The 13,394-nt window shown below is 47.1% G+C and overlaps 1 protein-coding gene across 1 annotated transcript in view; it reads right to left on the reverse strand.

Annotated features, from left to right (window-relative positions):
* The window catches only part of tmem63c (transmembrane protein 63C), a 106,203-nt gene that overhangs the window by 47,343 nt on the left and 45,466 nt on the right, over positions 1-13,394 (reverse strand). The window contains exons 11-12 of the mRNA XM_041214746.1: positions 2,431-2,551; positions 296-429 (exon numbers count right to left, since the gene is read on the reverse strand). Of these exons, the coding sequence (XP_041070680.1) occupies positions 296-429; positions 2,431-2,551 (255 nt within the window). The remainder of the gene's footprint in view (positions 1-295; positions 430-2,430; positions 2,552-13,394) is intronic.

Genomic DNA, 13,394 nt, shown 5'->3' on the forward strand with positions numbered 1-13,394 from the left:
GGGGCAGGAGGTTTAGAGGGTATGTGAGGAAGAATTTTTTCATCCAGAGGGTGGTGTGAATCTGGAACTCACTGCCTGAAGGGGTGGTGGAGGCAGAAATCCTTATAACATTTAAGAAGTATTTGGATATGCACTTGTGATGCCATGGCATACAAAGCTATGGGCCTAGTGCTGTAAAATGGGATTAGAATAGTTAGGGACTTGATTGACCGGTGCAGACTTGATGGGCTGAAGGGCCTTTTTCTCTGCTGTAGACCTCTTTGACTCTATGACTCCCCTGCTCATAGACACTCACACAGCTGTCATCCGCTCATCCTGGAAGGTAACAAAACCCATTCCCAGCCTTTTCAGGGTAATCCGATTCCGCTCAGCATTAAACTCATCTGTTAGCTTCTCCTCCAACTCACTGTAGTACTGCTCCGCATCCACCTGCAAAAGAGATGGAAACACCAGGTAACCAGCTGGCCATGTACCTCATAGCCCTCGGGAGATAATTGGCTTCCAACAAACACAACCATTTTCCTTTGTAATGTGCTAGGTATGACTTCAAGCAGTGGAGAGCTTTCCCACTGGTTCCCATTGACGTAAACTTTGCTAGGGCTCCTTGATGTCACAGTTGATCAAATGTGGCCTTGATGTTAAGGACTGTTCTCTCATCTCAATTCTGGAATTAAGCCACTTTATCAATCTTTGGACCAAGGTTATATTAACCTGCCTAATTAAGACCCCCTAATGTCTTGGTCTTCACTCCAAGGGAGTGGGGGGTGGGGTGTGTCGTGGCTACGGGCAGGTGAGGGTGGAAGATAAAGTTGGGCCCACCGACCCCAGAAGTAGAGAGTAGGTTGGCTAGAAGGCCCGCCTTGGTTCTCTGATACTTTGTCGCAGTCCTATTAAAAACTGATAGGCCTAGTCCTCACTCTCATATCCACCCCACCACCCCCCACCCCCCCCCCCCCCCCCCCCACCCACACACACACACACACACACACACACACACACACTAAAGCTATTATGCCAGCTCATGCCCCTCCATCCGATCCCCTGGCTCCTTATAGCCCTAATGTCAACTCATATCCCCACCCACCCCCACAGCTCCTCATACCAGCTGTCAAACAGAGTCCCCTGCTGAAAAATCCTTCTATGAATCTGGGCTCTCAGCTAAGCATGCATGATGAGTCCATCCAGTTCTACTGAAAGAGTTCTTACATCTGCCCTCATTATGCATGAGTGAGAGCTGGAGAGAACTGTTGATTTTGCTTGATTGATATCTTTCAATGGTTATAATAAATTGTTCCTTCTGTGAGCTCTTTTGTCAATGTCTCAATGTTTATTTGCATAAGATTAAGAGGTGTGAAGTGTTTGAAGCCTCTGTTATTGACACTTTGACGGTCTGTCTAAGTGACACTTTTATAGGGTGTAGGAACAGCAGTTTTTTTTCAAAAGGAGATTTGCGAATGGATGTTTTTTTTGAACAGTTCCACACATGCCATTGTTACTATATAGTTCATTGGTTCTGTAGACAGTGTTTACTGGCTGAATGGGCATGGAAGGGCCATGAGTTGGCCTGGAGGGGATGAGGGGCCACGGGGGTGGGTGGGAGGTATGAGTTGGCATGGAGGCTATATGGGTTATGGGGTTGGATGGGGGAAGTATGAGTTGGCATGGGTTTGCATGCAGGGGCATGGAAGGCCAATGGGGGGCATCGGCAAGATCTTTTGAACTTACCTTTCAAAAGGTTCCAGAATCCAAACTACGGTTCACAACTCCTTTGAGGTGCCATGAACCATGAATCATCCAGAAGCTGGCCTAACTCCATGAAATTTGCAGGGGGCTAGGAGAAGCCTAACCCCAACAATGCAGCTTAGTCAGGTCGGGAGTGCAGGGTGGGTGCTCACTATGGGCATTTTTATCCTGTGCCAGCAAAAAGTGGGTGCACACGAATTGGGGAGGAAACTTGCAATCAGGTCCTGCCCGCCATTTTTAAATAGCTCCAGAGTCATTCCATCTCTGAAAATCCAGGTCCCCGAATCAGCAACCCATTTCCTGTCTTCTATCTCTGCTATCCTTATATCCTCACTCTCTATACCACTGTGCCCAATTTACACCCCAATGCCTTGCCCTTCTCCTGAATGTCAGTGAATGAGACTCTGTTACATTCTGTATCTCATTGCCTCATCTACTTGAGTCTCTCTCACTGCTCCAAGCAGCTCCTCCGCCACCAGCAGCCCCCCGCCTCCTCCCAAGGCAGCTCATTGCCCCCTCCCCACTCTGCTGCAGACAGCTGCTCCACCCTCCCCCTCCTCAGCCCCCGGCAGCTGTTTGACCTTCTCCCCCTGCAGGCAGCTCCAGCCCTCTCCACAGCCTCAATTCTGCCTGCTTTTAACACGTCTGTTTGTTTATTTTCTATACTGATGTTTCCATTCTTCTCACCTGTTCAAACCCACAGGAGTCGCAGCAACAGATCCGAGCCAATGGATGGGTCTTAATCATTATCTTTCCTTCCTTTTGGGCCTTGGCTGTGAAATATAGGCGGCCTTTCATTGCCTTTCGTCTGACAGAGGAAAATAGACGTTACTAACACAATAGAACCAGAGGTAGGGACTCAGATGTTTCTTTCCTGGTTTCCCCGATCGCTCCTGAAGATTGCTGGGTTCACTGTACTACACATGCTGTGTGCCTTCAATATGACAGATTCCCATGTTTAAACATCGACTATCAGCAGAATAATCACATTTGGGGCATCACAACTCAGCATTATGCTGTTCTCACCCATTACCTATTCATGTAAGCAGCAGAGGTCACTGGCTTCAAATCAGGAGCAGGAATTCTTGATAATTTTCCCCACTACAGCAGCATGATGCTGAGGCCAACTGCATCTCTATCAAGATAATATAACCAGCTTATATTTCAACTCTTTCTTGGACTCGGACTCAAGTTCTGTCGAAGGGTCATGAGGACTCGAAACGTCATCTCTTTTCTTCTCCGCCGATGCTGCCAGACCTGCTGAGTTTTTCCAGGTAATTCTGTTTTTGTTTTTGTTTTGGATTTCCAGCATCCGCAGTTTTTTTGTTTTTATTAATAAGCTAGCAAGTCACTCAGTTATCACCTTCTTAGGGGCACTCACATCCTGAGAATGAATTGAAAACATCTTCAATTCTGTATGACAGCATTAAGCACAACCCAATGCTTCAGATACCCAATGTTCTACGGTGCCTTTTACAACCTCAGAACTTCCCACTAAGATAAAAGCAAAAAACTGCGGATGCTGGAAATCCAAAACAAAAATAAAAATACCAGCAGGTCCGCCAAACCTGCTGAGTTTTTCCAGGTATTTTTATTTTTATTCAGGACTTACCAGGCGTTCTACAGCAAATGAACTACTTTTGAAGTGTAGGAGCCAAATGTAATATTTCCAAGTTTGCTGACAACACGAAACTTGGTGGGAATGAATGGTGAGGAGGGTGTTAAGAGGCTTCAAGGCGATTTAGACAGGTTGAGTGAAGTTATCCACATCGGTAGGAAAAATAGAAAGGCAGCATATTATTTAAATGGTGATAGTTTGGGAAATGTTGATGTTCATAGGAACCGGGGTGTCCTTGTACACCAATCACTGAAAGCAAGCATACAAGTGCAGCAAGCAGTTAAGAAGGCAAATGCTATGTTGGCCTTCATTACAAGAGGACTTGAGTACAGCAGCAAGGATGTCTTCCTGCAGCTCTACAGGGCCTTGGTGAGACCACACCTGTAGTAGTGTGTGCAGTTTTGATCTCCTTACTTAAGAAAGGATAACTTGCCATAGAGGGAGTGCAGCGAAGGTTCACCAGACTGATTTCTGGAATGGCAAGATTGTCGTATGAGGAGAGCCGACTAGGCCTGTATTCACTGGAGTTTAGAAGAATGAGAGGAGATTTCATTAAAACGTATAAAATTCTGACAGGGATGGACAGACTGGATACAGGGATGATGTTTCCTCTGGCTGGAGGTCTAGAACAAGGGGTCTCAGGATACGAGATAGGCCATTTAGGACTGAGATGAGGAGAAGCTTCTTCACTCAGAGGGTGGTGAACCTGTGGAATTCTCTACCACAGAGGCTGTGGAGGCTAAGTCACTGAATATATCTAAGAAGGAAATAGATAGATTTCTGGACTCCAAAGGCATCAAGGGGTATGGAGAGAGAGCAGCGATAAGGCGTTGAGATAGAGGATCAGCGATGATCACTTCAAATGGCTCGAAGGGCCAAATGACCCACTCCTGCTCCTAGTTTTTATGTTTTTCTGTAATGTAGGAAATATGACAGCCAATTTTCAGAAAACAAGATCCCACAAACAGCAATGACAAAGTATTCACAGTACAGTGGCCTCTTCCCCCTTCTCTTCGTTTCAGCCCATCAACGTTCTAACGACTCTGGGAAAAATCATTTCTCCTCAATTTTCCAATGGATTTATTAATGACCATCTTATGTTCATGGCCCTAGTTCTGGACTCTCCCACACGTGAAAACATTTTCTCTACACCTACCCTATCAAATCCTTTCATAAGCTTAAAAACTTCTAACACGGCACCTCTCAGTCTTCTCTTTTCTATAGAAAAGAGCCCCAGTCTGTTCAATCTTTCTTGATAGTTATAACTTTTGAGTTCTGGTATCTTCTTTGTACCTTGTCCAATGCCTCTATACCCTTTTCATAATATGGAGACCAGATCTATCCACAGTACTCCCAGATAAACCCGGGTGCTATAAAAGTTTAACAGAACTTTTCTGTTTTTTGATTCTACAGCCCTAGAAGTGAACCCCAATGTTTTCACAGAATTGTTATGGTGTTGAAGGAGGCCATTCAGTTCATCATGCCTGCACCAGTTTTGAGCCTTTTCCCAATAACACTTAAATAATCATCTAATGCCCTCTTGAATGCCTCAATTGAACAAACCTCCAACACACTTCCAGGCAGTGCATTCCAAACCCAAACTACTCACTGTGTGAGAAAGCTTTTTCTTACCATTCAGCAGAAAGAAAGAAACAGATAAAGAGTGAGAGAATAGAAAGGACAATAGGAGTGAGAGAGGCAAGAAGCAAAGACAAACTGAAGAGTGAGCAGTCAGTCGGGGCAGGAAGTTATTCACCATAGTGGGGGTTCTAGTTGGGACACTGGGAGGAGTTCTAGTCAGGTCAGTGGGGGGGATGGCTGTCCAGTCTGATCAGTGCAGGGTGAAAGGTAGTCTGGTCTGATCAGTGGGGAAAGGTTAAGTCATGTAATTATGGGGGGAGGTGGGGGGGTCAAGTCGGATCAGTGGTGGGGAGGAGTTCTACTCAGATCTGTGTGGAGAGAGCGAGTCTAGTTCGATGATTATGGGGGGGAGGGGGTCAGGTCGATCAGTGCAGGGGGAGGGGGGTCTAGTGTGATCAGTGCAGGGGGAGGGGGTCTAGTGTGATCAGTGCAGGGGGAGGGGGTCTAGTGTGATTAGTGCAGAGGGAGGGTGTCTAGTGTGATCAGTGCAGGGGGAGGGGGGTCTAGTGTGATCAGTGCAGAGGGAGGGTGTCTAGTGTGATCAGTGCAGGGGGAGGGGGTCTAGTGTGATCAGTGCAGAGGGAGGGTGTCTAGTGTGATCAGTGCAGAGGGAGGGTGTCTAGTCTGATCAGTGCAGGGGGAAGGGGTCTAGTCTGATCAGTGCAGGGGGAAGGGGTCTAGTGTGATCAGTGCAGGGGAAGGGATCAAGTTAGATCAGAGCAGGGAAGGGGCCTAGACAGATCAGTGCAGGGGAGTGGGTCAAGTCGGATCAGTGTGGGCCGAGGGGGTCTAGTCAGATCAGTGTAGGGGTAGGAGGTCTAGTTCGATCAGATTGAGTGGAGGGGGCGTAGTCTGATCAGTGGGGTAAATATCTAGTCGGATAATTATGGGGGGAGGGGGGTCAAGTCGGATCAGTGTGCGGGAGGAGTTCTAGTCACATCTGTGTGGAGAGAGTGAGTCTAGTTCGTTAATTATGGGGTGAGGGAATCTAGTCAGACTGGTGCCAGGGGAGGGAGTCTGGTCTGATCAGTGCAGGGGGTATGGTTGGATTATTATGGGGGGAAGTGATCTGGACAGATCAGTGCGGGGGAGGGGGTCAGGTCGGATCAGTGCAGGAGAAGGGGGTCTAGTCGGATCAGTGCAGGAGAAGGGGTGCTAGTCAGATCAGTGCTGGGGAAGCAGGTCTAGTCTGATCAGTAGGGGGGAAGTGGGTCAAGTTCGATCAGTGAGGCGGGAGGAGGGTCATAGAGTCATAGAGGTCTACAGAACAAAAAAAGGCCCTTCGGCCCATCGAGTCTGCACAGGTCAAACATGTACCTAACTATTCTAATCCCATTTTCCAGCACTGGGCCCATAGCCCTGTATGCCATGGCATCGCAAGTGCACATCCAAATACTTCTTAAATGTTATGAGGGTTTCTGCCTCTATCACCCTTTCAGGTAGTGAGTTCCAGATTCACACCACCCACTGGGTGAAAAAATTCTTCCTCACATCCCCTCTAAACCTCCTGCCCCTTACCTTAAATCTATGCCCCCTGGTTATTGATCCTTCCTTCAAGGGGAAAAATTCCTTTCTGTCTACCCTATCTATGTCCCTCATAACTTTATACATCTCAATCATGTCCCCCTCAATCTCCTCTGCTCCAGGGAAAATAATCCCAGTCTATCCAATCTCTCCTCATAACTAAAATTCTCCAGCCCAGGCAACACCCTGGTAAATCTCCTCTGCACTCTCTCTAGTGCAATCACATCCTTCCTATAATGCAGATTCCAGAACTGCACACAGTACTCTAGCTGTGGCCTAACCAGCATTTTATACAGTTCCAGCATAACCTCCCTGCTCTTATATTCTATGCCTCGGCCTATGCAAGCATCCCATATGCCTTCTTAACCACCTTATCTACCTGTCCCACTACCTTAAGGGACCGGTGGACATGCACACTCTGATCCTTGGTATTTCCCAGGGTCCTACTATTCATCGTATATTCCCGTGCCTTGTTTGTCCTGCCCAAGTGCATCACCTCACAATTATCCGGATTAAATTGCATTTGCCACTGATCAGCCCATCTGACCAGCCCATCTATATCCTCCTGTAATCTAAGGCTATCCTCTTCACTATTTACCACCCCACCAATTATTGTGTTATCCGCAAACTTACTGATCAACCCTCCTACTTTCAAGTCTAAATTGTTTTTATATACCACAAACAGCAAGGGACCCAACGCCGATCCCTGTGGAACCCCACTGGACACAGGCAACCAGTCACAAAAACACTTCTCGACCATCGCTCTCTGCTTCCTGCCACTCAGCCAACTTTGGGTCCAATTTGCCAAATTACCTTGGATCCCAAGGTCTCTAAACTTAGTTATCAGTCTCCCATGTGGGGCTTTATCAAAAGCCTTGCTGAAGTCCAAGTAGACTACATCAAATGCATTGCCCTCGTCTACACACCTGGTCACTTCTTTGAAAAATTCAATCAAATTGGTCAGACATGATCTCCCCTTAACAAAACCATGCTGACTGTCCTTGATTAACCCCTGCCTCAGCTCAGATGAATAGGCGGCTTAAGAGTTGGTGCAGGAGGGTAGGTTTTAGATTCCTGGATCACTGGGACCATTTCTGGGGAAGGTGGGACCTGTACAAGCGGGACGGTCTACATCTGAACCAGAGCAGGACTAACATCCTTGCGGGCGGGTTTGCTAGTGCTGTTAGGAGGAGTTTAAACTAATTTAGCAGGGGGAGGGAACGCAGAATGTTAGCAGAATAGGGATAAGTCATAATACAGTAAAACAATCAAGTCAGAGGGAGTACAGCGGCATTAAGTTTCAAGGAAGTAAAGCAAGGCTGGATGGCCTCTACTTTAATACCAGGAGTGTTACAGGTAAAACGGATGAGTTAAGGGTGAGGATTGACACGTGGAATTGTGATATAGTAGCCATCACTGAGATGTGGTTGAGGGAGGGGCAGGATTGGCAGCTCAACATTCTGGGATATAGAATCTTCAGGTGAGACAGGGGAGGGGGTAAAAGAGGAGGAGGCATTGCATTATTAGTTAAGGAGTCAGTTACTGCAGTAAGGAGAGATTATATCTTGGAGCGGGCATCGAATGAAGCTTTGTGGGTAGAGCTTAGGAATAAAAAAGGGGCAGCCACATTGTTAGGTGTTTATTATAGACCCCCAGGTAGTCAGCAGGAAATTGAGGAGCAAATATGTACACAATTTGTGGAGGTGTGTAAAAACAATAACAATCAGGTAATTATATTAGGTGATTTCAACTTTCCCAACATTAATTGGGATAGACATAGTGTTAAGGGCTTGGATGGAGTGGATTTATTAAAATGTGTACAGCAGAATTTTTTAGGTCAATATGTAGAGGGTCCAACAAGGGACAGCGCAGTGCTGGACCTAATTCTGGGGAATGAAGCCGGACAGGTGGTGGTGGGAGAGCATTTTAGTGATAGCGACCACAACATGGTACAATTTAAGCTTGTTATGGACAAAGAAATAGACAAGTTGCAAAAAAAGTTTTGGATTGGGGAGAGTGGATTTTAGTAAAATAAGGCAGGATAGGCCAAGGTAGACTGGGAACAGTTACTTGTGGGGAAATCTACAGAGGAGCAGTAGAGGGCGTTCAAAAAGGAAATGGGATCAGTACAGACTTAATATGTTCCCTCTAGGGTGATAGGAAGGAGTAACAAGCCTAAAGAACCATGGATGACCAGAGATATTCAGGATACGATGAGATGGAAAAGAAAGGCTTTAGTAGGTACAAGGGAAGCAAATCAGTGGAGGCATTAGTGGAGTACAGAAAGTGCAGGGTGGAACTTAAGAAAGCAATTAGGAGAGCAAAGAGGGGATATGAGAAAGCTCTGGCTAGTAAAAGTAAGGAAAATCCCAAGGTATTCTATAAGTATATCAATGGGAAGAGGATAACCAGGGAAAGAGTAGGGCCCATTAGGGACCAAGGGTGGAGCCAGAGGACATCGTTAGAGTGTTGAATACTTCACATCCATCTTCACCCAAGAGAATGAGGATGAAGGTATGGAACTCGGGGAGAGAGACTGTGAGGTTCTTGAACAAATTGATATAGGGACTGACAAGGGATTGGAGGTGTTGGCAGGTTTAAAAGTGGACAAATTTCCAGATCCAGATGATTTGTGTCCCAGACTGCTGAGGTAAGGGAGGAGATCGCAGGGGCTCTGACCCAAATTTTTAATTCCTCTCTGGCCACGGGGGAGGTGCCAGAGGACTGGAGAACAGCTAATTTGGTTCCGCTATTTAAGAAGGGTTGTAAAGATAAGCCAGGGAACTACAGGCCAGTGAGCCTCACGTCAGTGGTAGGGAAACTATTGGACAAAACTCTGAAGGAGAGAATCTATCTCCACTTGGAAAGGCAAGGTTTGGTCATGGATAGTCAGCATGGCTTTGTCAGAGGGAGGTCATGCCTAACAAATGTGATTGAATGTTTTGAGGGGGTGACCAGGTGTGTAGATGAGGGTAGTGCAGTTGATGTAGTTTATATGGATTTCAGCAAAGCCTTTGACAAGGTCCCACCTGGGAGACTTAAAAAGAAGGCAAATGCACATGGGATACAGGGTAATTTGATAAGGTGGATTCAAAATTGGCTTTGCTGTAGGAGACAAAGGGTGACGACAGAAGGATGCTTTAGTGACTGAAGCCAGTGTCCAGTGGCATACCACAGGGATCTGTACTGGGTCTCCTATTATTTTTCATTGATATAAACAACATAGATGACTAGGTGGGGGGTAGGATTAGTAAGTTTGCAGATGACACAAAGATTGGCCAGACGGTTAACAGTGAGGTTGAGTGTCTGGGCTGTAGGAAGTCAAATGGGCAGATAAGTGGCAGATGGAATTTAACCCTGAAAAGTGTGAGGTGATACACTTTGGAAGGAGTAATTTGACAAGGAAGTATTCAATGAACGGCATGACTCTAGGAAGTTCTGAGGAACAAAGGGACCTTGGTGTGTGTATCCATAGATCTCTGAAGACGGAGGGGCATGTTAGTGGGGTGGTGAAAAAGGCATATGGGACACTTGCCTTTATCAATCGAGGCATAGATTACAAAAGTAGGGAGGTCATGTTGGAGTTGTATAGAACCTTGGTGAGACCACAGCTGGAGTACTATGTGCAGTTCTGGTCGCCAAATTATAGGAAGGATGTGATTGCACTGGAGGGGGTGCAGAGGAGATTCAGCAGGATGTTGTCTGGGATAAGAAATTTAAGTTATGAAGAGAGGTTGGATAGACTTGGATTGTTTTCGTGGGAGCAGAGAAGACTGAGGGGCGACCTGATCGAGGTGTACAAGATTATGCGGGGCATGGACAGGGTGGATAGGGAGCAGCTGTTCCCCTTAGTTGAAGGGTCAGTCACGAGGGGGCATAAGTTCAAGGTGAGGGGCAGGAGGTTTAGTGGGGATGTGAGGAAAAACCTTTTTACCCAGAGGGTGGTGACAGTCTGGAATGCGCTGCCTGGGAGGGTGGTGGAGGCGGGTTGCCTCACATCCTTTAAAAAGTATCTGTTATTTAAAAATAACATTCAAGGCTATGGGCCAAGTGCTAGTAAATGGGATTAGGTAGGTAGGTCAGGTGTTTCTCAAGTGTCGGTGTAGACTCAGTGGGCCGAAGGGCCTCTTCTGCACTGTGTGATTCTGTGATTCTCTCCGAGTGTAGATTAATTCTGTCCCTCAGAATTGCTTCCAATAGTTTCCCCACCACTGAGGTTAGACTGATTGGCCTGTAGTTCCCTGGTTTATCCCTTCCTCCCTTCTCAAATAATGGTACCACGCTGGCTATCCTCCAGTCCTCTGGCACCTCTCCTGTGACCAGAGAGCTGTTGAAAATTGCCAGTGACCCTGCAATCTCCTCCTTTGCCTCACTCAACAGCCTGGGATACATTTCATCCGGGCCTGGAGATTTACCTACTTTTAAGCCTGCCAGGCCATTTAAAACCTCCTCCCTTTCTACACTAATTTCTTTAATTACATCACAGTCCTTCTGCCTGATTTCCATACCCACATCATCCATCTTACTTGTGAACACCGACACAAAGTATTCATTTAGAACCCTACCTACGTCTTCCAGCTCCACACACAAATTAGCACTATGGTCCTTAATGAACCCTACTCTTTCCCTAGTTATCCTCTTACATTTAATGTACTTGTAAAATAACTTAGGATTTTCCTTTATTTTACCTGCCAATGTTTTTTCATGCCCCCTTTTTGCTCTCCTAATTTCCTTTTTAAGATTCCCCTACACATTCTATACTCCTCCAGGGCTTCCGCTGTTTTGAGCCCTCAGTATCTGCCATAAGCCTCCCTTTTCCTCTTATCCAATCCTGTACATCCCGCGACAACCAGGGTTCCCTGGATTTTTTGGTCCCACCCTTTATCTTTACTGGAATATGATGGCCCTGTACTCTCCCTATTTCCTTCTTGAATGAGTCCCACTGCTCTGAAGCAGATTTACCTAAAAGTAGCTGTTCCTAGTCCACTCTGGCCAAATCATATTTTATCTTATTAAAATCAGCCTTCCCCCAATTTAGAACTCTGATTTCTGGCCCATCCTTGTCCTTTTCCATTACAACCTTGAATCTAATGGAGTTATGATCACTATCTGCAAAATGCTCCCCCACTGATACCTCTACCACTTGCCTGGCTTCATTCCCTAAAATTAAATCCAGGACCACCCCCTCTCTTGTAGGACATTCTAAGTACTGGCTTAAAAAGCTCTCCTGGATGCATTTTAAGAATTCCACTCCCTCTAAACCTATCACATTATGACTAACTCAGTTAATGTTGGGGAAGTTGAAATCCCCCACTATTACTACACCATTATTTTTACACTTCTCTGAAATTTGCATACATATCTGTTCTTCAATTTCTCTCTGTCTGTTTGGGGGCCTAAATTGAACAGTGCAGGGGAGGGGAATCTAGTTGGATCAGTCCGGGAGAGGAGGTCTAAATCAAACAGTGCAGGGGGAGGGGGTCTTGTCCGATCAGTCCAGAGGAGAGGGTCTAGTCTGATCAATGCGGAGGGAGTGAGTCTAGTTGGATCAGTGTGGGGGGAGCAGATCTAGTCTGATCAGTCCAGCGGAGGGGTCTAGTCCGATCAATGCGGAGTGGGTCTAATTGGATCAATGCGGAGGGAGAGGGTCTAGTCGGATCAGTGCAGTGGGAGCAGATCTAGTCTGATCAGTCCAGCGGAGGGGGTTTAGTCCAATCAATGCGGAGGGAGTGGGTCTAGTCCGGTCAATGCGGAGGGAGTGGGTCTAGTTCGATCAATGCAGAGGGAGTGGCTCTAGTCGGATCAATGCGGAGAGAGTAGGTCTAGTCGGATCAATGCGGAGAGAGTAGGTCTAGTCGGATCAATGCGGAGAGAGTAGGTCTAGTCGGATCAATGCGGAGAGAGTAGGTCTAGTCGGATCAATGCGGAGAGAGTAGGTCTAGTCGGATCAATGCGGAGAGAGTAGGTCTAGTCGGATCAGTGCGGAGAGAGTAGGTCTAGTCGGATCACTGTGGAGAGAGTAGGTCTAGTCGGATCAATGCGGAGAGAGTAGGTCTAGTCGGATCAATGCGGAGAGAGTAGGTCTAGTCGGATCAGTGCGGTGGGAGCGGATCTAGTCTGATCAGCCCAGCAGAGGGGGTCTAGTCCGGTCAATGCGGAGGGAGTGGGTCTAGTTCGATCAATGCAGAGAGAGTAGGTCTAGTCGGATCAATGCGGAGAGAGTAGGTCTAGTCGGATCAATGCGGAGAGAGTAGGTCTAGTCGGATCAATGCGGAGAGAGTAGGTCTAGTCGGATCAATGTGGAGAGAGTAGGTCTAGTCGGATCAATGCGGAGAGAGTAGGTCTAGTCGGATCAATGCGGAGAGAGTAGGTCTAGTCGGATCAGTGCGGTGGGAGCGGATCTAGTCTGATCAGCCCAGCAGAGGGGGTCTAGTCCGGTCAATGCGGAGGGAGTGGGTCTAGTTCGATCAATGCAGAGGGAGTGGGTCTAGTCGGATCAATGCAGAGAGAGTAGGTCTAGTCGGATCAACGCAGAGGGATTGGGTCTAGTCCGATCAATGCAGAGGGAGTGGGTCTAGTCCGGTCAATGCGGCGGGAGTGGGTCTAGTTCAATCAATGCAGAGGGACTGGCTCTAGTCGGATCAATGCGGAGAGAGTAGGTTTAGTCGGATCAGTGCGGTGGGAGCAGATCTAGTCTAATCAGCCCAGCGGAGGGGTTCTAGTCCAATCAATGCGGAGGGAGTGGGTGTCGTCGTATCAATGCGGAGAGAGTAGGTTTAGTCGGATCAGTGCGGTGGGAGCGGATCTAGTCTGATCAGCCCAGCGGAGGGGTTCTAGTCCAATCAATGCGGAGGGAGTGGGTCTCGTC

The sequence above is a fragment of the Carcharodon carcharias genome, chromosome 20, assembly GCF_017639515.1.
Source record: "Carcharodon carcharias isolate sCarCar2 chromosome 20, sCarCar2.pri, whole genome shotgun sequence".
NCBI classification, from domain to species: domain Eukaryota; kingdom Metazoa; phylum Chordata; class Chondrichthyes; order Lamniformes; family Lamnidae; genus Carcharodon; species Carcharodon carcharias.